We start from the raw sequence: 24,811 nt of genomic DNA, 5'->3' as shown, positions 1-24,811 counted from the left end.
AAGGTCTAGTAAATTTCCTTGTGTCTGAAATGTAAATAGGTATATTACATGTGTGTTTAAATTAATTTGCTCTACCTCAGGTAACAAACGGCCGATTGGTGATGTCGGCACCGAAGTCCCACCCACCAGAGAGACCACACCATTGCAATCGACCGTGCAGTGCATCTTCCCATTGGCTGGAAGCATAATCCGCGGGGCAAGGCTACAGTGACTGACAGTGGAACTTCGTCTCTCAATGCCTCGAGGTACGAAGAGTGATCCGCGGCGACTGTCGCTATCCTCAAATGTGCTGTGCTCATCATCTGCAAAATCATTCTCCGAGCCAAAGTCCCGCGCTCTACCGCGAAAACTGAACAGGCTTGCACGGCTGTTTCTCCTTGGGGAGAAAAGAGAACCGCGGATACTGAGCAGAGACTGAAAGATAAAAATATAAGAGACAACGTTAGGTACCGTAAACATGTACATTTATTTTTAACCTTGTGCTACACTGTCATTTAAGGGTTAAACTTCTGGGAGAATGGGTCACGTGACACAAAAGCACTAATAAATATGATGTCTAAATATGGACCTTATTCCCTAAAAAGTAAAAAAAAAAAAACATGTTCGACATGAATGAAGGGTCATTCCGCTTCATTTCAATATAAATTTGGATATATTTTATTTTGTTATCACTGTACAATACAGATCTATTCATTAACATAAGTAAATGCATTACTATATATTTACAGTGCGTTTTCACATTGAGAATCAATTAATTATTCCAAAAGCTGAAAATGTTGCTTTCGGAGGCTTTATATGGATTTAGGATGAAAATAGTGTGCGTTTTGAACTGTTCTGAAACCAGTGCAAACAGACAGCACACTTTAGGTAAAGTCATTCACTAAAGAGCAATGACCTGACCAAGGGAGCATCCTATAGCTTTCTATGCAGCCAAGTGCATTCACTCCTAAAATCTGACCAAAAGTTCAGATTTGGAAGGCATGAGACAATCATAATCAGTACATGGATTCAGAATTTTATAATGCAAAATTGTATTTTAACATGGTTGACAATGACTGAATGATGCTGGCCATTACTTTGAATAAGAATGATTTATTCAGCTTTATAGAAAATCAGCTGTAATGTTTTTACACGTAATTACAATAACGTCTCAAAAATAACATCATAAACAATTTGATGGAAAAAAAATAACTTCTATAGCTTGGTATTGTTTAAAATGGCACAACTTAGTCCACATATGTGGATATACCTTTTTAGTATTTTTAAATTTTTTGCTTGTTGTGGCAGGGCAGAGTGCGGGGCCGGGGCCGGATCGCGCACACCCGCCCCTAATCAGGCTAATCAAGCCTCAGAGAGGGATAAAGGCCGACTGGAAGCTGCAGTGCAACAGAGAGGGAGAGAGATTGCGGACAGCTGTTCGACAACATTGTGTGTTTGTCTTTTTGTTTCAGTTGTATATTAAATATTATTTATATTGTCAAGCCGGTTCTCGCCTCCTCCTTTCCATGAATCCCTTTACATTGGTGGCAAAATCCAGGAAGGAGGAGGGATGCACCGTAGTAGCGTCCTCGCCACTACCATCCACCCCAACGGAGCAGCTGCGGCCATCTGCCGGAGGACGGAGGAACCCGGCCATCTGAGAATGGAGGAGACCCCTACCAGCTGCTGAAATGCTGCAGGGTATGAGACCACCAACCACGAGCAAGTAGGGGCTCCTTGCCAACCGCCTGGAGCAGGAGAACCACTGCCAGGGGTGGGGTAGACCCCTTCTGTTTCCCAAGAATATGGCAGGGCATTCCATCCACCACAGGCCAGAAGACTGCCTCCGATCCGTCCGGGGAGGTGCGGCTGTCGTCCATTGGAGGTTGGAGGAGTGGCCAAGGACCAAGCTACGGCGTATCGGAGAACTGGCAAGTAAGTGTTTTTTTTTTCTCTCTCTCTCTCCTCTCTCTCTTCCACTGCCACTCTGTGTTGGCCTTTCCCTCTCTTTTAAAAAGTTTTGTTAATTTGGCACGATCACCGTTAAGGCATGTAGGTGCCACACTTTTTTTGGTTTCCCTCCTGTTGTCCCCTCCCTCATCCAGGTAGACGGAGATGACCTGCAGGCACATGGTGCAGAAGCCACGCTCCTCCCCAGGGAAAGGGGGGGGGGGTGTACATCATGCCAGGGTCTCCCTGGCCTGAGAGAACGAGGGAGGAATGTGGCAGGGTGGAGGGCGGGGCCGGGTCGTGAATCCGCACACCCGGCCCCTAATCAGGCTAATCAAGCCTCAGAGAGGTATAAAGGTCGACAGCTGATTTGACACCATTGTGTGTTTGTCTTTTTGTTTCAACTGTATATTAAACTATTATTTATATTGTCAAGCCGGTTCTCGCCTCCTCCTTTCCATTAATCCCTTTACACAGGTGGCGAAATCCAGGAAGGAGGAGGGATGCGCCATAGTAGCATCCTCGCCACTACACTCCACCCCAATGGAGCAGCTGCGGCCATCTGCCGGAGGACGGAAGATCCCGGCCGCCTGAGAGCGGACGAATGGCCGGCGACCATGAAAGGAGAAGGGGCTCCTAACCGACTTCCTGGAGGGTCAGGGCCACTGCCAGGGGCAGAAGAGACCCCTACCAGCCGCTGAAACGCTGCGGGGTATGAGACTGCCAACCACGAGCATGGAGGGGCTCCTTGCCAACCGTCTGGAGGAGGAGAACCGCTGCCAGAGGTGGGGGAGACCACTTCTGTTACCCGAGAATACGGTGGGGCATTCCATCCGCCACTGGCTGGAAGACTGGAAGCTACGGCGTATCGGAGAACCGGCAAGTAAGTGTTTTTTTTCTCTCTCTCTCCTCTCTCTCTTCCACTGCCACTCTGTGTTGGCCTTTCCCTCTCTTTTAAAACGTTTTGTTAATTTGGCACGATTGCCGTTAAGGCATGTATGTGCCACACTTTTTTTAGTTTCCCTTCTCTTGTCACTCCCTCATCCAGGTAGACGGGGATGACCTGCAGGCAGATGGTGCAGAAGCCACGCTCCTCCCCAGGGAAGGGGGGGGGGGTGTTATGCCGGGGTCAGTACATGGTTTCGGACGCAGGGTTAGCGTTCCATCTGCATATGCGGAAGAATGCACACTCGAGAACCAATAATGCAATCGAAAGTCATCGAAATAATTCAGTTCAAGGATTTTTAAAATTGGAATGGATTCTGAATAATTATATTTTATTATATAATATATATTGTATTTGAAAAGTTCAGCAAATGTTTACTAAACTACATTTCCCAAAACCTTTATGCCACACAAAGCAGGAAATCACCTGATTTGGAGTGGAGCACTTCTTCTCATACGAGAGTCGGTTGGCATCAATGGAGAATCGGAATCCAGACCGTCTGATACTGTCCTCTGACGCTGACTTATGGAACTTCTCCTGATCGGCTTTCTCTTCTTCCTCCCTTTGTTTTTGTTTCTTCCGCCGGTTCCGTCTCTCTTTCGCACTCTTGGAGCTGAGTCTGGACCCCCCCGAGGAGCTCTCCTCTGACAAGCCCCCCCTCGCGCTGTACTCCCCACTCTCTGTTGCTGCTGCAGCTGCAACCTGCCAACCAATCACAGCACAGGCACCGTTGTCAGGGGCAACCAGGGGTAGACTTAGTTTCAGCTCACATACCGAAAGCAGAGATAGAAAAATCATAAGAAGGGAAGATTCATTTATGTGAAAAAACGAAATAACAGGTAATATTCGCATTGTTGACCTGTCTGTCTGTCTGTCTGTCTGTCTGTCTGTCTATCTATCATGCAACTGCCACAATACAGAACTTACAACAAATTGTCACGATTTTGGAGTTAGTCTGCCTCTATCTCTTTCTACCCTCTCTCTCTTTCTGTTTATCTCTTTCTATCTTCCTCTAGTTTCTCTCTTTTTCATGTTTAATAGGAGAAAGGACACTCCCTCACTCTCTCTCTCATTATCTGTTGGTTTCCATGGTGACATGGCAGCGATAGCTGCAGCAGTGCCGTGAAACTTCAGAGATGAGGAAGGCAGAGGATGAGATGAAAGATCACGAAACATATATAAAATAATGATCAAAACAAAAATAATGAGAAAAACAAACAAACTTGGAAATAATCAATGCAAATTTTAAATAACTGTAAAAGTGTCAGTGTGTCAGTGCATGTTTTCTGTTAATGTAAGGCTTGATACTGTACATGTCCTCATTTGTGCATTCTAATATACATGCTGTGTAAGTGTGTAGGTGTGTGCATACTGTATACATTATATGCATATGTCTCTGCTATACCTGTGCCTCTTCCTGTTGCCTCTTTAGCTGTTCCAGCATGGCTTGAAACTCTTCTTCTTTCTGCTGGGCTTCTTCTATGGTGGCCTGGTTCTGCTCATCATATGCCATGGCCACCACAGCCAGAATGAGATTCACAAGATAAAAGGAGCCCAGGAAGATCACCAGTACAAAGAAGATCATATACGGCTTTCCAGCTGCACGTAGTGTCTGCGAGTGGGAGAGACATGCAATAACACACGTACACGTACGTTATTTTTTGAAAGAGAGAGAATGAAAAAGCAAGTAAAATGTTACTGATAGTTGATGTTGGAGGGATGTTGGTCTAATGTCATAAGGAGGGTAAAAGACTTTTATGATGCTGGGGTGTGGCCTAATACCTACAAAAGCATACTAAGAGTTGGCCTAGGTTTAAGAGAAGGATGCTGGTCTGTAATATAATGGCTAGAGGAGGAAAAAAGGGGTGTGCCCTCGGCTTATTCTGGGTGTGGTCTAATGCCTAGAGGATGACAAAAGGGGTGGGCCTTGATTTTACAGAGGGATTCTGGGTGTGGTCTAATGTCTAGAGGATGACAAAAGGGGTGGGCCTTGATTTTACAGTTGGATTTTGGGTGTGTTCTAATTCCTAGAGGAGGAAAAAAGGGGTGTGCACTTGACTTTACATAAGGATTCTGGGTGTGGTCTAATGCCTAGAGGAGGACAAAGGGTGTGGCCTTGAATTTACATAATGATTCTGGGTGTGGCCTAATGTCTAGAGGATGACAAAGTGGTGTGGCCTTGAATTCACATAATGATTTTGGGTGTGGTCTAATATCTAGAGGAGGGCATCGGGGTGTGGTCTTGAATTTACATAATTATTCTGAGTGTGGTCTAATGTGTAGAGGAGGACAAAGGGGTGTGGCATTGGTTTCGAGGGATTTGGGGTGTGGTCCAATGGCTAGTTGATGTCTAAGGGGTGTGGCCTTGGCCTTACAGTAATATGTTGGGTGAGGTCTATTGCCTATAGAATGACAAGAGTGGCCTTGGCTTTTTAGAAGGATTTTGGGTGTGTTCTAATGCCTTGAGTGGACAAAAGGGTGTGGCACTGACTTTACTGATGGATTTTGGGTGTTGTCTAATCCTCAGAAGAGGACAAAGGGGTGTGGCACTGGTTTTAAAGAAATACTGGATGTTGGATGAGGTATTTTGCCTAAAGGTTGACAAAGGGGTGACGTCCAGACTTTACAGAGGGATTTTGGGTGTGGTCCAATGCCTAGAGGATGACTTAAGAGTTGTGGCACTGACTTTAATTGCATTAAAACTATGGTTTCTGCCAAAAAACACCTCTACTACAATATTATTAATACGGTGATGCAATGCAGACACAAGCGATGCAGATCTACAGGAACCAGTGCAATCGACAGGCTCTGGCTCCGGAACAAACCCTTCTCTACACTCCTCGACATTCACAGTAATCAAATCACTGTGATGAAATCAACATTAATATTCATTTTTATCTATTATTATTATCTACTATATATTATATTAGAGCTGTACCTGCTGGTAGAGGTTTTCCCAGAAGTCTTGTGTCATGAGTCTGAAGAGTGAGAGGAATGCCCAGCTGAACGTGTCGAAGCTTGTGTAGCCATAGTCAGGATTACGGCCCACTTTTATACACGTGAAGCCCTCTGGACACTGCCTGTTAATCCAGCCATATTGACATAATGAGTTGGTGAAAGAGTATTCAGTGATTAAGAAATTGAGTTCATAATGCCAATGGAGGCCATTCTTATATAGTATACACTTAACCAACTAAAAAAGGGTCCAATGTTTGATTGTCAAGCAAATAGTTCTGGAATAGTCCAGCTGACTCAAAAACAGTTTAAGTTTTGCTTTAAATTTGACTAGCATGTAAAATTTTGAAGAACCAACTCACCCTGCATCGCTAGAATTTCCACAAAGCAAAGCATCTCGACGGCCTGGGAGGTAATAATAATTGTCTAAGTAGGGAAAAAGCACAAGATAAGGAACAAGGAACATAATAAAAATATAGGCAGAACACACACACACACACACACACACACACACACACACACACACACACACACACACACACACACACACACAATCAAACACTCATATTCTATTGTATTCTCAATCCTCTAGCTGGTCTAAATTAAGGCTAGTCTTTGAACCATACTGACTGCGAGGTCATACACATACACAGTAATAAGAGTGCTTAAAGCACTGAATGACATATATGTTTTGGGCCAGTGGATCATTCCTTACACCCACAAGGATGTGTAGTATCATCGAGCATCTCCGTAACACACACTCAGACAAACAGAGGGAGATGCACACAGACACATACAGACTTCACTTACTCTCATCATTACTGTACTCTGTCCAGTTAAAGGTGGAGTTGTGCAGCTCTAATCCGATGCTGAAGTTGAGCGTGGAGGTCTGGTTTTCAGTGACATTGACCTCTGGCATCTTCACACATTTCTGCCGAAGGTTTCCCATGAACAGCTGCAGCCCGATCAGAGCAAACACGCTCAGACAGAAGACTGTCAGGATCATTACATCTGACAGCTTCTTCACAGACTGGATCAGAGCGCCAACGATGGTCTTCAGCCCTGAGGAACACACAATGTCAGTCACCAACTCACTGATACACACGCCAACTCAAACAGTGTGAGGGGCCATTTAGACCGAATGCATTTTTGCACTACAAAAAGTTATTTTAACTTGTCACGGCGTCCAAAAAACACAGCGCTCCTGCACGAGACAAAGATGTCTGTCTAGCGCATGTTTACACTGAAAAACTATTGAAAAACTGTGCAAAAGAGTGTTCGGTGTGAACGGCCCCTGAGACCACATATAAGTACCACTTAAGTCACACTTAAAAATCTTTGAATGTATTTGAATGTCAGTGTTTCTATGTCTCGCATATCTTTATTTTTTATTTTTTTTGGGAGTCAAAATAAAGCAGTTGTTCACTCAAAGTGTGAGACAAAGTGTCTCATCCTCATTTTCTTCCCTAACATATATGCTGTTAAATCTTTCTAAGAAATTGAACACTTTAACACTTTACAATAAGGTTCCTTTTAGTAACATTAGATAACAACATTAGTTAACATGAACTAACAAAGAACAATTGTATTTTTATTAACTATCATTAACAAAGATGTATAAATACTGTAAAAAACTATATTGTTAATTGCTTGTTCATGAGAATTAATGCATTAGTTAACAAATGGAAACTTATCGTAAAGTGTTACCAACATTTTTCAGAATCTTCACACAGGTGTTTTCCATACTAGGACAATTCATAGTGACCCAAGCTCCAACTAGAACCAAAACACCATGATAGCACCATAGAAGTAGTCAATACTTTGTATTGCAAGTCTTCTGAAAGGGATAGTTCACCCAAAATGAAGATTCTCTCATCATTTATTCACCCCCATCCCAGATGTGTCTGATTTTCTTTCTTCTGCAGAACACAATTTAAGATTTTAGAGGAATATCGCAGCTCTCTTGGTCCATACATTGCAAGTGAATGGCTACCAGAACTTTAAAGCACCATAAAGCACATAAATGCAGCTTAAAAGTAATCATTACGATTCCAGTGGTTTAATCTATGTCTTCAGAAGCTGTATGATAGATGTGGGTGAGAAACAGATAAATATATAAGTCCTTTATTACTATAAATCTCCACCTTTGACCAGCCCCGACCAGTAGGTGACACAAGCACAAAGAATGCAAATCGAAGAAAAAAAATAAAACAAAGAAGAACGTGGAAGTGAAAGTGGAGATAGAAATAATCTACTTAAATATTGATCTGTTTCGCACCCACACCTACCATATGTCTTCAGAAGACATAGATTTAACCACTGGAGTCGTATGGGTTACTTTTATGCTCCCTTTATGTGCTTTATTGAGCTTCAAAGTTCTGGTCACCATTAACTTGTATTTTTTTGGAACTACAGTGCTGATATTCTTCAAATAATATTTGAAAACAAGAAAGAAAGTCTTACTCATCTGGGATGGCATGAGGGTGAGTAAATTATGAGATGTTTTTCTTGTTGGATGAACTATTCCTTGAAGTCATTTGGTGGTTTTCTTACCTTTTACTGTGTAATTACCATGAACCATGTATGGAAAAGAGCTGCTTCAAAAGTTCTCCTTTCTTGTTCCACAAAAGTAACAGCATACAAGTTTGGAATGACATGGGGGTGAGTAAATAATGACAGAATCATTTTGGAAGGACTATTCCATCTAAATTTGCCATTTTCCACATATATTAAATTCTATTTTTAAAATGTACTATTTAATTTGATGAGTATAACAACATAAAACTATTGAAACATAATTTTTGTGCTTTAGATTTCTGTTATACATTTGTAAAAGAAAAAACCATAAAGCATTTGGCGATTACAACATGATTTGTAATATTAGTGTGTGTGTGTTAGTTGAATGAATGTTTGTGATATTGCATATTAACAACATTAAAGCATGCAGTGTAGGACAGTGAGTGCAAGTGTTGTGTGTGTGTGTGTGTGTGTGTGTGTGTGTGTGTGTGTGTGTGTGCTGCACAGCAAGATCCTGCAGTGCTTCACACACACACTCACACACAGCACAGTACGTAACAGACACGGCCGACGGAGCACATGCACATAGAACAGCAGACAGAGGAGAAGAGAAGAGTCAAGGGTCTCAAATTCTCTATCTCAGGCTATAGGCTTCAGCAATGTCTCATGCAAAAATAACAACACAAATCAAAAAACGCACAGTTGTCTATTTCCCAAGGTATGATGGGAAAGTTTCCCAAGGCATGAGGATCTTTGGGAAATAACAGAGAAGAGCCCAGCTAAAGGGCGTATAAGGAGAACTACAGAATGTGTTTTTAAAAGCCTGGAATCCCGTTTTTACGCCCGGGCGGATTCCTGCTTTCTCTGACCGCTGGGAGTGACAGAATGAGAGAGAAAGGCCAGTGGAGGAGATGAAGTGAGCGAGAGAGCTCGGATGGAGTGAGAGAGGCAGCCTGTGAGCTAGCCCTCACCTGGAATCACTGATATAGTTTTGAGCGCTCGTAAAACCCTGAAGGTTCTCAGTGCTGAGACATTGCCCAGATCCACAAATTCTGTTACATATCTGTAGGTGGGAGGGGAAGGGGAAGGGGGAGGGGTCACGCACACACGCACGCCCAGGCACAAACACACGCACACACGTAAGGACAGGACAGGGCAGCAGAGGGAAACGTCACACAGAGACACACACCTGACTGACACCTGTGTTTGCGCATACATACGCGCGCACACGCATGCGCATGTCTATATACACACACTCACATACATCCCTTACCTGGGATGACTGAGATAGTTTTCAAAGCTCTGAGCACTCTGAAAGTGCGGAGAGCTGACACATTGCCTAGGTTTACAAACTCAGTTACATACCTGTAGAATCAAATAGAGAGTTACCACATTGCACATGCCCTCACAGACGCACACTGACAAACATACTCACTCACTCGCAACCAGTACAGCTTCACCAGCTTCAATGTGTCCAAAACCATCCAAGTAAACTCTCAGTAACATTTCAGGAATAACAGCATAAAGCATTTGGATCATTTCTCTTATGTGATTTTATATGTGATAATAGACAGAGGGGCATCTGTCCTCAGAGATACTCACGCCATCAGAATGACACAGAAATCTAGCCAGTTCCAGGGGTCTCGCAGGAAAGTGAACTTCCCCATGCAGAAGCCCCGGGCCAGGATCTTAATCAGGGACTCGAAGGTGTAGATCCCTGTGAATGTGTACCTGGACATATGCAAACAACACCTCAATAATATGGCTCAAAAAATGAAAGAGAACAATGAAGTTGTATGGAATCAAGCATGAAATGGTTTGACGAACAAAATGTTCGTTTCTATGTTGACAAATTTCCGATCACATGTGGTCAGACCTAACACGCCATTTTTTTTTTTTGAGCTTTCTTTGTCTTTTCTGACTTTGTTGCTGTTTAATATCATGCAGAACAACACTAACATAGTGATTGATGTATTCATCATGAAACAGAGACCCTCCCCTCCAAATTCAGTAGCAAGTGGTCACTGAGAAGCATTTAAGTGACCAGGTGTAAACAGTGATGTGTCTCACCTGACCAAATGTGATCAGATCACCCGAGACGCATCTTATTACCAGGTGTAAATGCGTCAGAGTGTCCTGGCAAAAGAGCTCTGCAGCTACCGCCCACTTTTAATGACACACCCAGTCTGTGTCCCTACACTATCAAACTACTTGTAAATTTGTATATACTGTACATGCCTATTCTGCAACAAACTTAAAATAAATTGTTTCTATACGTTTAATTAACAACTTTTAAATTAAATTACGTCGTTCAAAATGCTTCATGGGATCGTAGTTCATTCCGTCCTGAAAGACAATAAGGATCTTTGTCTTTTTGTCCAATTTTCAAATGCTTTTTTGCTTCAAATAAAAGTTTGTGATGTTGTGATTCACCTTGAGACGGGTTGGTTTGGTTCATGGATCAGAACGCTCTTATGAAGGATTTTATGATATCACTATGGAAAAAATGTATGGGAAAAATACTCCTGGAACCAAGTTGGCTTAAAAAGTGAGCGGGCACTATTAAAACAGGAAGTTGGGGCAGGAAATATCAGAGATGGTCCTTCTGCATTAATAGCTCATTGATCTTATTCACAGTACTGTAGTGGCATATTTCATTCTTTACAGGAATAAAAACAAGGATGTAAAGGAATAGACTTTTGGAAATTCTCTGATGATTTTTTCACCCTCCTGGCATCCCAGAAATCCACATATAGGGAGCATAAAAGTAATCCATATGACTCAGTGGTAAATCCATGTCTTCAGACACTACATAATAGGGGTGGGTGAGAAACAGATACATTTTAAGTAATTCTGTATCATAAATTCTCCTCCCTTCCCAGTAGGAAATGCACAAAGAATGTGAATTAGAGGACTGCTTTGGGATTACAAATCTCACAGGAGTGGGCGCTTTTAACTTTGCTGCAGGTGGGAGTGGGTGGTCAAAAAATATACCGCGGGTCCCGGGATTTATCTAGCGCTAACAAGAAAGATGGAGTCAACAAATGAAGTTGAAAAGCAGATTAAAGTGGGCTTTTACCATACAAAACCAAAGCAAGGCAAATCTGACATTTGGACAAATTTTTCAGTTGTTACTGACAAAAATGGAAAAGAATTGGACTTTGTAAGTTGCAACAAATGTGCAAAAGTATTAATATACAAAGGGCACAAATCTCCGGGTCAAAGTAAGCTCTCCTTCAAAGATAAAACACTTCTTTCTGTGCATATTTTGAATATAATGTTTTTGTTTGCTCCACTGCAGTCTCACAGATGTGATGTTTTGTAGCCTATCAAAAGTTGAGAGAGTTTTATTAGGCTAATAAAAAATAGCCCAAGTTATTTGTCATGTGTGGTGCTAAACTTTAACTTGACATGAACACGTTTATCTTATGGTCCGTTTAATTGATAGCAATGTTTTTTCTGAACGTTTAGCATAGCCCAAACATTTGTGTAAATTCTTCACTATCTCTACAAGCTGTGACAGAATGTTTGCGGGTGTGGGCAGAAATGAAGAAAACAGTCCCGCACAGGGCTCTAATGTAAATCACCAAAAACACAAGAAGAAGAATGTGAAAGTGGATATTAACTGAGCAATGAGAATTTATAGCAAAAAAATATTGATCTTTTTCTCACGCACACCTATCATATCGCTTCAGAAGACATGGATTAAACCACCAGAGTCATCTGGAGTACTTTTATGTTGCCCTTATGTGGATTTTGGAGCTTCAAAATTTTGGAACAATTCATGTACATTATACGGACCTTCAGAGCTGAAATATTCTTCTAAAATCTTTTTTTGTGTTCTGCAGATGAAAGAAAGTCACCCACATATTGGATGGCATGAGGGTGAGTAAATGATGAGATCAAATTCTCCTCAATGGGTTATAATGTTATTTAAAGTATTTTGGATCAATCTGCTGATGAAACATTTAAAAAAAACATAAATTCAGTAGTCAAATATTCCAGAAAACGTGGGGTGGAAAATTAGATTTGATCGAGGAGCTTTCTAGAGCAGATGCCACTGAAAAGCCTTCTTTTCATTCAAGTCAAAAATCCAAGATGCTGTTACTGTGAATAAGGTATAGCCAATACTTGCTATTCAGAGGTACAGCAGGTGGTTTTAAGAATTTAGGGGAGGGGAAAATCCCATGCTAGAGAGCATTTTACCAGACAAATATTTGCATATGACTATGCAGAATGAGTCATCAGTATTTTTGGTTAATTTTCCCACATTTAAGTTTTAAATATATTGGTATTTTCTCTTGTATTTTGTCAACTTTTAGGAGTGCACTAGTATCTAGATGTAGGGCAGCTGTGGCTCTGTTGGTAGAGCACTTCGGCTGCCAATCCCAGCGTTGGTGGTTCGATTCCTGGCTCACATGACTCCACATGCCGAAGTGTCCTTGGGCAACACACTGAACCCCAAGTTGCTCCCAATGGCAGGCTAGCGCCCTGCATGGCAGCTCTGCCGCCATTGGTGTATGATCGTGTGTGTGAATGGGTGATTGGGACACAGTATAAAGCGCTATATAAGTGCAGACCATTTAGATGGCCTCAAAGCTAACAGACATGGTCTAAAACACCAGTTTTGTTTTCATTCGGTCTTTAACAATCCCTAATGACTAACTCATGTCACGTTAGGCTATAAAGTTTGAACATTTATATCCAGCAAATATGTATGACTATGTTAAAGATAAGACTTACTCAACATTCTTGGCCCAGTCTGGAGGATTACTAAGGGTCATGAAGGCGCAGTTGGTCAAGATTGTGCACATGATCACAAAACTGAACAGCGTGAGCAGCAGTCAAGGAATACGCACAAACAATACACAGCAAACAAAAACACGTGTACATAAACCCATTAACAACCTGTCAATATGCTTGTATTTGTCCATTCAGCTGAAAAAGGATATGAATGCACCAGGATCTTGATGGAGATTCTCCTCAAAGGATTGAATGGGCTCAAAATGTACAAGGCCGGCGTAGCATTAAAGCGGAATATAGCCTTCCCACGATTCAATACTATAAAGGTCTGAAACAGAGATATCCAGAGAAAAGGATTGTGGTTACATTGTATGTACAGTGCAGTGTCTTTACAATCTCTTTTCAAATCAGTTTCAAAGGATATTGTCAATTCATAGAATTGGACAACTAAAAGCAAGCAGTCTAAATACTGTTTTGAAGAGGAACTAATAATTGGATTTGCTAAAGTGTGTGAGCTTGGTGGTATTACATTTTTTTAGAGCTACTCAGAATGTAAATGCAAATTCAGTACAATGACTAGGTAGAGTGACTTACTTAAAACTCACCTTCATGCCATCCCAGATGTGTATAACTTTCTTTCTTCTGCAGAACACAAATATATTTAAGAATATCCCAGCTCTGCAGGTCCATACAATCCAAGTGAATGGTGATCAGACATTTGTAGCTCCAAATATCACATAGAGGACATGTAAAAGTAATTTATTTGACTCCAGTGGTTAAATCCATATCTTCTGAAGTAATATGATAGGTGTGGGTGAGAAACATTAATATTTAAGTCCCATTTTACCATATATTCTTCTCCTTGCCAGTAGGTGGCGACATGCATGAAGAATGTGAATCACCAAAAACAAAAGAAGAAGAATGTGAATGTGAAAGTGAAAGTGGAGATTGGCTGAGCAGGGAGAAGGATTTATTGTAAAATAATGCTGAAATATTAATCTGTTTCTCACCCACACCTATCATATGGCTTCTGAAGACATGGATTTGACCACTGGGGTTGTATGGATTACTTTTATGCTGATTTATGAGATTGTTGGAGCTTTGAAATTTTGGCACCCATTCACTAGCATTGTATGGACCTACAGAGCTAAAATATTCTTCTAAAAATCTTCTAAAAATGAAATAAAGTCATACACATCTGGGATGGCATGAGGGTGAGTAAATGATGAGATAATTTAAATTTTTGGGTGAACAATCCCTTTAAAAAGGACCCAAAGGTACCATCATAGGTACACCAGCTGGCTCATATGTCATATTCTAAGTCTTCTGAAGACATACAACAGGCTTTGGTGAGTAACATCCCGAGTATTTATTCAATTTTTGGTGAAAACCTCAGTTGCACGTTCATGAACACTTTGAGAGAAGCTTTTTCAAAGTTGCAATATTTTTAGCACTAAACACGCTATGAAAGGAAAGTTTCACTTGCACAAGTTGCATGTACTAATTTTATGATACTTCTGGGCGCTTAAAGTCAGCCACGATCAACTCCTATTGCATCAAAACAGGCAGAGATATTCTGATAAAATAATATGTGTTCTGATTTATGTCTGTAATATTATCAGTATTTTTTACAATTGGATTGACAGAAATTCTTATCAAGTCTACGCAATCTTTTAGCTGTGTTATGTATACAACTGCTTGGTATGTGTGTGTGTGTGTGTGTGTGTGTGAGCGTGTATTTATCACTTTGTGGGGACCAAATGTCCCCATAAGGATAGTAAAACCCGAAATTTTTGACCTTGTGGGGACATTTTGTCGGTCCCCATGAGGAAAACAGCTTATAAATCATACTAAATTTAGTTTTTTGAAAATGTAAAAATGCAGAAAGTTTTCTGTGAGGGTTAGGTTTAGGGGTAGGGTTAGGTTTAGGGGATAGAATATAAAGTTTGTACAGTATAAAAACCATTATGTCTATGGAAAGTCCCCATAAAGCATGGAAACACAACATGTGTGTGTGTGTGTGTGTGTGTGTGTGTGTGTGTGTGTGTGTGTGTGTGTGTGTGTGTGTGTGTGTGTGTGTGTGTGTGTGTGTGTGTGTGTGTGTGAGATTATTGACAGTACAAGACTGAAGTACAGCTAACAGTCTAAATGCTCTCTCATATTTCTGTCATTTCACTTTCTTACTTTTTGGTTGCTGTAGTAGGTGTCCAGGTCCTCCAGGGGGACGGACACTATGTTGGGCGGAATGTCTCCATAGATGAAGGGCAGGGATTTTCCCGCCTCCAGATCGCTGTTGGGTTTCGGCCCATTTTCGTCGTCATCATCAGGTCGTCTCTCGCCTTTGGGCCTTTGGGCCACCTCCTCTGCGATGCGGCGCTCGATAGCAGCGAGAGACTCGGGTGTGAAGGGCCGGAAGCTGTCAGGTCTGGGTGGAACGAGCAGCTGAGCAGCCATATTGACATCCTGCTCTGGTAGCTGCACCAGCTAATCTCCGATCACTCTGGGAGCTGAAGGAGGGAGATCACACGTTCAATAAACCACGTACACACAGCAGCTACAGGAGGTCAATCATTGGAGTGGATGTCTTTAAACTTTTTGGATTGAGTCATTCGGTGAAAATGTGAAATAACAACCAACATGAATTTACATAACACAGGAAGCTAAGGAGAATAAATTATAACTGGAACCAATAAAGAGGCTGTCAGTATTCATGCAGTGACATTAGATACAGCTTATGTGCATGTTTACAGAAATAGTTGATTATACCAGTTCTGTGTGTTACTGAAGGGCACATTGTTTTTTTTAATTGATCAGTCCACCTAGAAACCAAGTTGTGTTTACAAGGCACTGGGTTGATACAATGAGCAATTTTGACATTCCTTAGCATCTGTGTGCAGATGATACACAGTTATATCTTCCACTGAACAGCATATATTCAGCAGAACACAAATGAAGGTTTTAGAAATATATCTCAGCTCTGTAGGTCCATTCATTGCAAGTGAATGGTGATCAGATCTTTGTAGCTCTGATAATCATATAAATGAAACATAAGAGTAATTAAGAAGACACCAGTATTTAAATTCATGTCTTCAGAATCAATATAATAGGTGTGGCTGAGCAACAGATAAAAATGTAAGTACTTTTTATCCTAAATCTCCAATTTAACTTTCACTTTCATACGTTAAAGTGAAACTAAACAGGCACCACATGTGATTTTCAGTTGTAAAAGTGAAAGTAAAGATTTTGAGTAAAAAAGGACTGTTGATCTGTTTCTCACCCACATCTATTATATTCTGAAGATATGAATAAACACTGGAGTCTTATGGATTATATGTTTCCTTTATGTGATCTTTGGAGCTACATTGGCCTGGTCACCATTCACTTGATTTGTATGGACCAACAGAGATATTTGAGATATTTTTCAAAAAAATCTTCATTTGTGTTCTGCTGAAGAAAGAAAGTCATCCACATCTGGGATGGCATGAAGGTGAGTAAATGATGAGAGAATGTTCATTTTTGGGTAAACTATCCCATTAAGGGAATGAGAGTTTTCTGCCTGAGAATACAGCTCATGTATCCATGTAAACACATTAGAGGAGTTCTTATAGATTTTTGAAGACTGAGCATGTGCATACGTGCTCAAGTGTGCCAGGAGTACCCCAAGAGGGAAACCTGATATTTGCGGAGCAATCCTGCTGCCACTACATGGTGCATTTAAATATGAACAGCACTTTCTCTTAAGCAGCTTTCTTGCAATAAATGGCTTACTGGTAAATGAGACATTCTGATTTGACATCCTTATTTCTCCACCCCCTGCCCAACGCATATAATGACAGCTCTAATTTTTTGAACCAACCAGGTTCAAACGAAAGATATAAGAAACAGCAAACAGCCATGACTAGTTAATTATTTCTCCAACGATGCATCATACTTTAGTGGTTACTACAATAACTGCAAATAAGGGCTAAGTATCTGCACAGATTTCATGATTCTTTTTGATACAGCAGCTCTCGGTTCTATTCAACTTCAATTATTATTTTATTTGCTATGATTCCAATTATTTTGGGCATATTTCAGTTATAATTTTTATTTTGCTAACATATGAAAGAAATTTGACAATCTTTAATACACATTTTGATACCACAACAAAATTTACATTTAAGCATTTGGCAGACGCTTTTATCCAAAGCGACTTATAGTGCAATTATTACAAGGACAATCCCCCCAGAGCAACCTGGAGTTAAGTGCCTTGCTCAAGGACACAATGGTGGTGGCCGTAGGGTTTGAACCTGTGACCTTCTGATTAACAGTCCTGTGCTTTAGCCACTACGCCACCACCACTCCATAATAAATAATAACAAATTTGAGTAAATATTGTTTCAAGTTCTCAAGTAATTGCAAGACAAGTAAACAATCAGGATTACAGTAAGAACAAAGAAACACATTACATGTAATTGAACAAATAAAATCATTACAACAAAGATACAAATTAAGTAAACAAGTTTTTAAAGCTATATCGTCTGGCATAGAGAAAAAGATTGAAGTTGTGATTTTAAGAACAGATATTGGGATCGTTCAGATGAAGATTAACTTTTTTGTTGTACAGTCCTACTAAAATTTGATACTCTTAAAAGAAGCATGGCATCACTGTATGAATATACAGTTGGATTTAGAAGTTTACATACACCTTAGCCAATTACTTTTAAACTCAATTCCTGACATTTAATCGTAGAAAACATTCGCTGTCTTAGGTCAGTTAGGATCACTACTTTATTTTAAGAATGTGAAATGTCAGCATAATAGTAGAGAGAATTATTTATTTCAGCTTTTATTACTTTCATCACATTCCCAGTGGGTCAGAAGTTTACATACACTTTGTTAGTATTTGGTGGCATTGCCTTTAAATTGTTTATCTTGGGTCAAATATTTTGGGTAGCCTTCTACAAGCTTCTCACAATAACTTTTTGTGAGTAATATATAAATCACAATAAATACATTTCACAATAAACTTTGGCCCATTCCTCCAGACAGAACTGATGTGATGGAGTCAGGTTTGTAGGCCTCCTTGCTCGCACACGCTTTTTCAGTTCTGCCCACAAAATTTCCATTGGATTGAGGTCAGAGCTTTGTGATGCCTCTCCAATACTTTGACTTTGTTGTCCTTAAGCCATTTTGCCACAAGTTTGGAGGTATTCTTTGGGTCATTGTCCATTTGGAAGACCCATTTGGACCAAGCTTTAACTTCCTGGCTGATGTCTTGAGATGTTGCTACAATATGTCCACATAATTGTCCTTCTTCATGATGCCATCTATTTTGTGAAGTGCACCAGTCCCTGCTGCAGCAAAGCACCCACATAACATGATGCTGCCACCCCCATGCTTCACAGTTGGAATGGTGTTCTTCGGCTTGCAAGCCTCCCCTTTTCCTCAAATATAACGATGGACATTATGGCCAAACAGTTACATTTTGTTTCATTAGACCAGAGGGCATTTCTCCAAAAAGTAAGAGCTTTGTCCCCATGTGCACTTGCAAACTGTAGTCTGGCTTTTTTATGGCAGTTTTGGAGCAGTGGCTTCTTCCTTGCTGTGCAGCCTTTCAGGTTACGTCGATATAGGACTCGTTTTACTGTGGATATAGATACTTGCGTACCAGTTTTCTCCAGCATCTTCACAAGGTTATTTGCTGTTGTTCTGATTGATTTGCACTTATTGCACCAAACTATGTTCATTTCTTGGAGACAGAAAGCATCTCCTTCCTGAGTGGTATGATGGCTGTGTGGTCCCATGGTGTTTATACTTGTGTACTATTGTTTGTACAGATGAACGGGGTACCTTCAGGCATTTGGAAATTGCTCCCAACAATAAACTAGACTTGTGGAGGTCCAAAAAAAAATTTCCGGAGGTCTTGGCTGATTTCTTTTGATTTTCCCATTATGTCAAGTAAAGAGGCACTGAGTTTGAAGGTAGACCTTAAAATACATCCACAGGTACACCTCCAATTGACTCCAATCAGCCAATTAGCCTATCTATTATGCTAATTAGTTAATTGTCTATAGGCTTGACATCATTTTCTGGAATTTTCCAAGCTGCTTAAAGGCATGGTTAACTTAATGTAAACCTCTGACCCACTGAAATTGTGATATAGTCAATTAAGAGGGTAACAATCTGTCTGTAAACAATTTTTGGAAAAATGACTTGGTCATGCACAAAGTAGATGTCCTAAACAGCTTGCCAAAACTATAGTTTGCTAATATTAAATCTGTTAAGTGGTTAAAAAATGACTTCAACCTAAATGTATGTAAACTTCTGACTTCAACTGTATCCTTTGTTAACAGCCTTGTGGAAGAGCACTTCGTGAAAATAATACTTTCATTTGGAATGACCCTTATAGTGGCGTTCCCTTTTTGCAGTGCCCTTCAAGGGCGCAAAAATGCCATTTGGAATGTGGCCAATGTCTATACACATTTTCTGCTATTTTTTTTTCATTTGCAAAGACTCCCATGCCATTATGTGTCCAATTTCTTTGTATAAATTATTTAATTATCTGTGGTTTTCTGATAAACCCACCCCTAAATTCCTCTGGAAGCTAAGGAAACGATATCATATTTAAAACCTATAAAGAGGCTGTTAATATTCATAAAGTCATATTAAATGCAGCTTGTGTGTGTGTTTACATAACTGGATGAGTATACCAGCTCTGTGTGTTACAGTAGAGCAGCATTGCCTGTGGGTTACCAGGCATAAATAGCCAGTCTGGAGTTCTGCCTTGAGTGCTGTGGCCAGACCTGCGAGCTCCAAACTGGGCTTGTACACAGAGCGAGCCAGCTACTGTCCTAGGGGCTCCATGAAACCTATGAATCCCCCATCCCCTCCAAGATTCACTCTTTTAGAGAATGGAGATGTGTGTAAGAGAAAAAGAGAAAGAAAGAGGCAGAGATGATCGCACAGTGTGAATGCCTAACTATGATGAAAAGCCCCATACTTCAAAATGCATAATGAAATGAAAGCTGCCACATTATAAGTCACACTGAGGCCATAAACCTCATTGGAATGATGATTACATTCCTAGGAGAGACAGCTGAGTGTGCATCTGGCCATCTGAAATTGATTTTAAAATGCAGCCTAGAAATCTGTGCATTAATACATCTTTAATGAAAGAATCTTGCAACTCTTGGTGGATTCAAGACTTTAAAGCCCAGATTCTTGAATCAAGATTCTAGTTATATTAAAGGCAAACCTATAGTTGGATTTGCCAACTATGAAGGATTTTTAAGGAGGTCTAAATCAATTATGTTTCTAGAGAAAGTAAGGCATGTGCGCCCATCTATCAGAATGGTTCTGCTCAAGATTTTGTTCTCTAAAGGTACAGTATATTTCTTTGCCTCACTCCCCCAATGTTGCTCTAGACCTGATTTAAAGGCACCATTTATACAATGCCATTTTAAATGTGCAAATACACTGACCTAATCAATTTATCCATAATACAGCTGTCTAAATGTTCAACTATCAATTACAAACAGCATTTTATCATTTAACAGGTCATTCTAATATTTTCAAGAACAAAAACAAAGATTTCTTTCACACAATTTGCAACAGCAAGCAACAGTTGACACTGCTCCAAACCACCCACGATGCACACATCATAGTCCACATGCAAATAGAAGGCCATATTAGACCACATTTCGCCAAGCACACCAAAAAACAGTACTAACATTACCAATATACTTTATTTCATCATATTGTTTTAAACAAACCAGTTCCTGCCCCTTTGTGAGATGAACAATATCATGAAAACACTAATGAAAATAGGCTATTACAAGCATGTAAACAAATAAAATGCAATACCTTCTTCACTTCTTACGCACACAAGCACACATACTCAGTATACGCAGTATAAGTTTGCTAATAATCATGTTATTGTGCAGATCTGTATGACTGTAGAATGTGAATTGCATTTAAATCAATCAATCCTTATTAAGACCGCTTGATTTAGTCAATCAAAACTTGCAGAGTTTAGTTTCTCTACATTCAAGCATATATCCAATTTTTTTCTATTCCAAATATTCCTTGTTGCCCTTATCGGCATCAGACTAGATTTCAGTGTGCAACTGTGACTAATATTAGACAAGCAACTGTTTGTGTGTGTCTTTCGTGTGTGTGAACACTGTGAGCTGTCTCGCTCTCTCTCTCTCTCTACTGTCACCCAGTCAGTTCAGCCTGTTCCCTCTGAGGGCAGAGATAAAAAAAAAAAACATCTCCCTCATCCATGCATCCACCCATCCATCCAAGCACTCATCCAATGAGCCACTTATTCAACCCCCCTCCAAAAACGAGCCAACCCTCTGGGGTGCCATTGTTCCCAGCTCTGCCTCACAATGCAAACCTGTCTCCAGGGTCAAACCACACCTCAGAGAGACCTCAATCCTTTCGGCAAATTTGAGCATTCAGTACAGTACGCTTTAAAAATCATGGGTACAACACCTGATTTCAATGTGCTCTAAAACTCAAACATTGAGAATTTAAATTATATAAACATATATATTCAGCAACATGCAAGTTGATTTGTTCAAAACGTAGCCCATGTATAAACACTGCTACTGCCATACAGAAAAGTTTATAATTAAGGCCTGATCACATATTCATGACTTCCAAGGCTCTAGTGACCATAGGTGCAAAATATATCACCTCAGTGACCTCTGCATGCTACATTTTTACCAGGATATTGAAAGATCTTGACAGTGTGTCAGTTAGAAGATGGAATGAAATATTCCAGGCCAGCTCCACTCTGGGCATCCGAAGTGTGTAAGAATTTGCCCTCCAACATTTTTGCATTCACAGTCATGGACAAATACATATTTAGACACTCTATGTATGTATAGGATTTTTGACCGATGTGGGGGCAAGTGACCACACAGTTGTTCTGTTTGTTTACATCTAAACTAAAAAAGAGCACAAAAAAATCTACATTTTCTAAATGTAATGTAGCATTGTTGTTTTGTTGCTCTTTAGTCGCGAATCTGATACGTTTTCCTCAACTGTGCATTGAACGCGTGTTTCTTCAACGCGGTTAATGTGATTTCGCAACATCTGCTGTCCATGGTGCTGAAACCACTTACGTCATCTGCCACGCGCGTCCTCCGCCGTTCGGGGTTTTTTTTTTAATGGTCGGTTTCTATGGGAGAGTGACAACGTTGACGCTTACGTATTTCACACAGGTTATTCAGGTATTATACAAGTTGTACGTTTCATCTCTAGGCCGTTTGAATGCAAATATGAGGTTACAATGCATATCTGAGTTCTCAACACTTTCAGCGTTTCAGCAACGTCAAATCCACAGCTTTGTCTGTCCATGCAATCTATTCTAAGGTACAGCCCGTTCCGTAGGATTCCACTGATTACTCTCGATTAAGATTGATTTATATTAGCCTATTGATTATAAAACCAACCAAGCCTTAAGAGTGCACTCTGTAAACAACACCCAAAGGCTAACTAATTCAAAGAGGACTGATGTCAATTTAAGCATTTTCTCTTGAGTAGCCGACTTTTTGTTTAGGCAACTCAAGCAATTTTGAACGCCTTCAAATTAATATCCATAAAAAGAATTATGCATTGACGTTAATAACGATGATTATTTTTACTTTTGACTTGACTGGCGACAGAAGCCCAAGGTGATCTTCAAGGCCCTACCTTTATAGATGAGGATTCATCTCGAGCGCAGGGGCGAAGCAGCTGTCGCCATGTTGACGTCTCCATTTATTTGCATTCCCCACCATACATTTACGCGGCCATTTCTTCACCTTTATGTCAAAAACACCGCCCGGAGCTGGGAGAGCTCTGCATTCCCACCGTTGACGACACTGACTGAGGAACCGAGATTGATGTAATTCCACGTAACGAGAGAAAACCCCACCTAAAGGGTTAAACGGTGTCTAGGCGACAGAGAAAACGTCTCTGGGCGCGCCTATTTTTCACTAACCAAAAATGTCACCGACGTACCTATCATTCAAATGACTTTCGGAAGAATTAAAAGCTCGTATTAACACCCAAAGCAGGCACAGATTGTGTTTTCACTTCCCTTCTCATGTACAGCCAGTGCGCGACGGTGAGAGAGGAGATGTGAGGCTAGGAGGGGGTCGGATTTGCTCCCCCTTTCAATGACGATCATTAACAATATAAATTATGTGCATGGACGGTCATAGCAAAGCCTTGTGAGATTCTAAAATGAGAGTTACAATTATATTAACCATACAGAGCAATCGACTCCTGTCCTCCGTTCAAGCTGCATCTCTCTTATTTTGATAGATTAGCCAAATTCAGCAGCACCATCATCTCCAAAGGCAACCAGCGGACAGAAACCCAAACATCTGTATAGTTGTCTTACATACAGACATAAATCCCGTGTTAAACCCCTGATTTAGCTAAGAGAGATCATTTCAGCGAACCAAATCCTGTGTAAACTCGTTATATCAGCCCGGATCATCCCAATTATTGCGCACAGACATATGCCTCAGCTCTACAATGTAAACGATCTTGATAAGGACAAGATTAAAAATGTTGTTTTACGTAATTTGACCACGATCACATTCAGTTCGATGCACACCAGACAGATGGTGACCTTAAAATGTATGCAGCATCATATTCTTCATGTCCTTAAAGGACATCAAGTCATAATCATCCTGAAAATCATACACCGATTAATGATTTCACGATCCTGGGTATCGCCATTGTACCTGAGAGGTTTTAAGGCAAAATGTGATTTTTATTTTTCAGGCCTTTCTAGACGTTTCTGAATAGATCTTTTACTCACCATAGCAATGCCTCTCAGGCTCGAACCTGGATGATGGTGATTTCCTTTAACTTCTTATTTCTCCACTTTGTATTCCCTTTGCTGTGTTTTTCTCCCATTAAAAAGCGGTCATTTGTGAACCGATTGAAAGGACGCGGCGATTGTGTTTTTTATCCATTAAAAAGTGCTCTTTCAGCTATCGTTCGTTTTCCCAATATCACGGACGATTGTTGCTTCCGGTTATCGGTGGCTTGGGTGGTGCAAGTGACGCGTGCGCGAGCCTCACGATTCGAATCCAGTGTAAATGCCTACCTAGATCCGCACGTGAGGCCCCTGTCCACAAGCTTTACGAAAACAAGGAGATATGATGCGGTTGCACGGATGTTGCAAATAGCAGTGCTTAGTTTCTTTATTTATTTTAATGGGGAAAACATGCCATTCTACAGGTAGGCTTGCCTAATTCTTTGCCTTTATACCATCAATGTAAAATTCAATTAATTCACAATCATATTTTATTTGGTACTTTAAACACATTCTTCCGATATGTTTCTTTACGTTAACAGGCAAACATTTTCATAACTATATAAAGGCAAAAAACTACTAACATTATTGAGTGGCCAATGTACATTTACCTACCACTGAAAATCCAAATACTAAGTTGACTTTACTCAATTGATTGAGTAAACTCGTCCCCTGAATTAAATTGAGTTTGGTGTCTCCAAAACTAGTGTAATTAAGTTCACTTAACTTGGTGATCAGATAGAATGAACTTAAGTATTAAGTTAAGGTAACTAGATGCAAATAGTCTTCATTCAGATTTGCAATTTAAATGTTGTTGTTTCTTCTTAATAATACTGAACTCAAATGTAGGTCATAGGCCTACAATAACAACTATTTGCAACAAAACAACATAAATGATACTACAAAATATATGA

General features: G+C 40.4%; 1 protein-coding gene across 1 annotated transcript in view; it reads right to left on the bottom strand.

Moving 5' to 3' along the window:
* Nucleotides 1-24,015, bottom strand: part of scn1lab (sodium channel, voltage-gated, type I like, alpha b) — a 65,885-nt gene extending 41,870 nt beyond the window's left edge. Inside the window, exons 1-12 of the mRNA XM_052141693.1 lie at nt 23,898-24,015; nt 15,275-15,597; nt 13,300-13,418; nt 13,091-13,180; nt 9,950-10,078; nt 9,621-9,712; nt 6,641-6,892; nt 6,193-6,256; nt 5,814-5,955; nt 4,281-4,487; nt 3,302-3,577; nt 76-414 (exon numbers count right to left, since the gene is read on the bottom strand). Of these exons, the coding sequence (XP_051997653.1) occupies nt 76-414; nt 3,302-3,577; nt 4,281-4,487; nt 5,814-5,955; nt 6,193-6,256; nt 6,641-6,892; nt 9,621-9,712; nt 9,950-10,078; nt 13,091-13,180; nt 13,300-13,418; nt 15,275-15,544 (1,980 nt within the window). The 5' untranslated portion in view covers nt 15,545-15,597; nt 23,898-24,015. The remainder of the gene's footprint in view (nt 1-75; nt 415-3,301; nt 3,578-4,280; nt 4,488-5,813; nt 5,956-6,192; nt 6,257-6,640; nt 6,893-9,620; nt 9,713-9,949; nt 10,079-13,090; nt 13,181-13,299; nt 13,419-15,274; nt 15,598-23,897) is intronic.
* Between the last annotated feature and the right edge of the window lie 796 nt (nt 24,016-24,811).

Source organism: Xyrauchen texanus, chromosome 13 (assembly GCF_025860055.1).
Source record: "Xyrauchen texanus isolate HMW12.3.18 chromosome 13, RBS_HiC_50CHRs, whole genome shotgun sequence".
Classification (NCBI taxonomy): Eukaryota; Metazoa; Chordata; class Actinopteri; order Cypriniformes; family Catostomidae; genus Xyrauchen; species Xyrauchen texanus.
This window is presented reverse-complemented; position numbering and strand designations above follow the sequence as displayed.